This window comes from Monopterus albus, unplaced genomic scaffold, assembly GCF_001952655.1.
Source record: "Monopterus albus unplaced genomic scaffold, M_albus_1.0 scaffold162.1, whole genome shotgun sequence".
NCBI classification, from domain to species: Eukaryota; Metazoa; Chordata; class Actinopteri; order Synbranchiformes; family Synbranchidae; genus Monopterus; species Monopterus albus.
The window spans coordinates 732,619-734,393 of record NW_018128042.1 but is presented as its reverse complement, the minus strand read 5'-3'; the positions used below and the strand labels follow the sequence as shown (position 1 = coordinate 734,393).

The following is a 1,775-nucleotide window of genomic DNA, read 5'->3' as shown; positions in this document are numbered from 1 at the left end:
GTGCATGGGTCCTTAATTCTGTGATAAGTTATAGCTGTTCAGAGTCTTTGGGGCAACTTTTTTTTTTTATATCAAGGTCTGATGTTTTGTACTGAGAAAACATGTCAGCCAGTGCAGCGGCACATTGATCTGCTGTGTTTTTGAACACCAATGGATGGCTATGGCACAGATGAACACCTTAATCTAGGACTGACAGTTTGACAGACTTTAATTGTGAGTAGAGGCAAATTACTCGTGGTTAACATCTTCATCCCTGGTCACAGAAAAATGCATCATTCTCCACCATTATCCAAAGTACACGTTACCATTACTGGCGGGTCCGTAGGCAAACATGATATAGTAGGTACTGTCGGAGCCAGTGGACCTCTGAGTAGAAATACTGTTCGTGGTGGTGAAGATACAGCTGAGTACCCCGTTTTGCACTGAAGCTATTACATCAGAAACATTCCCCTGATGGACAGTTAGAAATCATTTTAGCATCAAACTGAATCCATACAGTTACAGTACATGTATAGTTCACTCATTGTAAGAGCAGGGACAGAGCATTAAGCATTTCATGATCAATCAAACAAAATTCAGATATAAAGTAAGAACTTCAGTACCAGAGAAACAGGTGTTGGAGATTTTCTTCCTGTTGAAAATGCATGCTGCAACACCACTGTACCAGTACTGCTTTTGCTACAGATATAAATGTCATCGTTTCCCTGCATGTGGAAAAAGAGGAATTAATTTTAAACAATGAATGCTTTGCCTAGATTTGGCTTTTTTCAAACATAAGCAATCGGTCCATTCTTTTTGATATTCTCTTAAGCCATTGAAAATTGCACAGATCAAACAACATACTTGTAATGTTTTGTCAGGCAGGGTTTTAGGAATAGAGCATTGATGATTAATTACCTGGAATGTATGAATATGCTCAGTAAATGACATGACATGTGATTTTAATATTAGATTGGGTCAAAATTTGACATTTCTTCCACAATAAATATTTGTGAGCCAAGGTAGTCACATATAAAAGTACACAAAAACTGAAATCTAGCCATTAGTCACAGTCTTAGGCAACATATGGTAAGGCTGAAACAATGACCAACTGATAGTCCATTAAATATCATTTTTATTTCCTATTATTTCCAAGGTAAAAACCTGCTGACCCTTGATCTTCAATGAGGAACTAAATCAGTCTTGGCATAAGTAAATGAGCCACATTGAATATGATACAATTGCTTTTCTTAATGATTCACTTCTGTTTGTTGTGCCTTTGATCGCTATGTCTGTATATTACACCTGTGTATCTGATGTTAATGATGGATGATTTGGACCTGAGATGCCCAATAATGAATATACTTTTTAACTTTACTTTTTTACTGTATGTAGGCAAGGGTGCACAGTGGTCACTCAGAGCTCTTTACATAGCAGTTTCCTTTGTATTTGTAAATAATACATTTATGTTTGTTTTCATTTTTGTTTCACACAAGTATATGAACAACACTGATGTCGCTTGCCTACACGTGCACTGTTACAACAAATATATCAAGATCTTTAGAGTTATTACATAACATACTGTAAAACACCTCATAGATTCAAGCATTTTATCTTTACATTACCATTATCTGATCATCTGAGAATCCAATTGAGATGTATCCATCCGAAGAGCCTGTCATCTCATAGCGGATGGCTGCATTATTGGGTGACACCACCTTGGCTGACATGAAATAACAGCCAGCGCTGACTGCAGGGTCACAGCCTGAAGGCTTACTGAAACACACCTTGGTGAC

General features: G+C 37.4%; 1 protein-coding gene across 1 annotated transcript in view; it reads right to left on the bottom strand.

The window, feature by feature from the left end:
- LOC109968808 (putative ferric-chelate reductase 1) overlaps nucleotides 1-1,775 on the bottom strand; it is a 13,330-nt gene that overhangs the window by 5,994 nt on the left and 5,561 nt on the right. The window contains exons 5-7 of the mRNA XM_020615342.1: nucleotides 1,605-1,775; nucleotides 603-704; nucleotides 292-450 (exon numbers count right to left, since the gene is read on the bottom strand). Of these exons, the coding sequence (XP_020470998.1) occupies nucleotides 292-450; nucleotides 603-704; nucleotides 1,605-1,775 (432 nt within the window). The remainder of the gene's footprint in view (nucleotides 1-291; nucleotides 451-602; nucleotides 705-1,604) is intronic.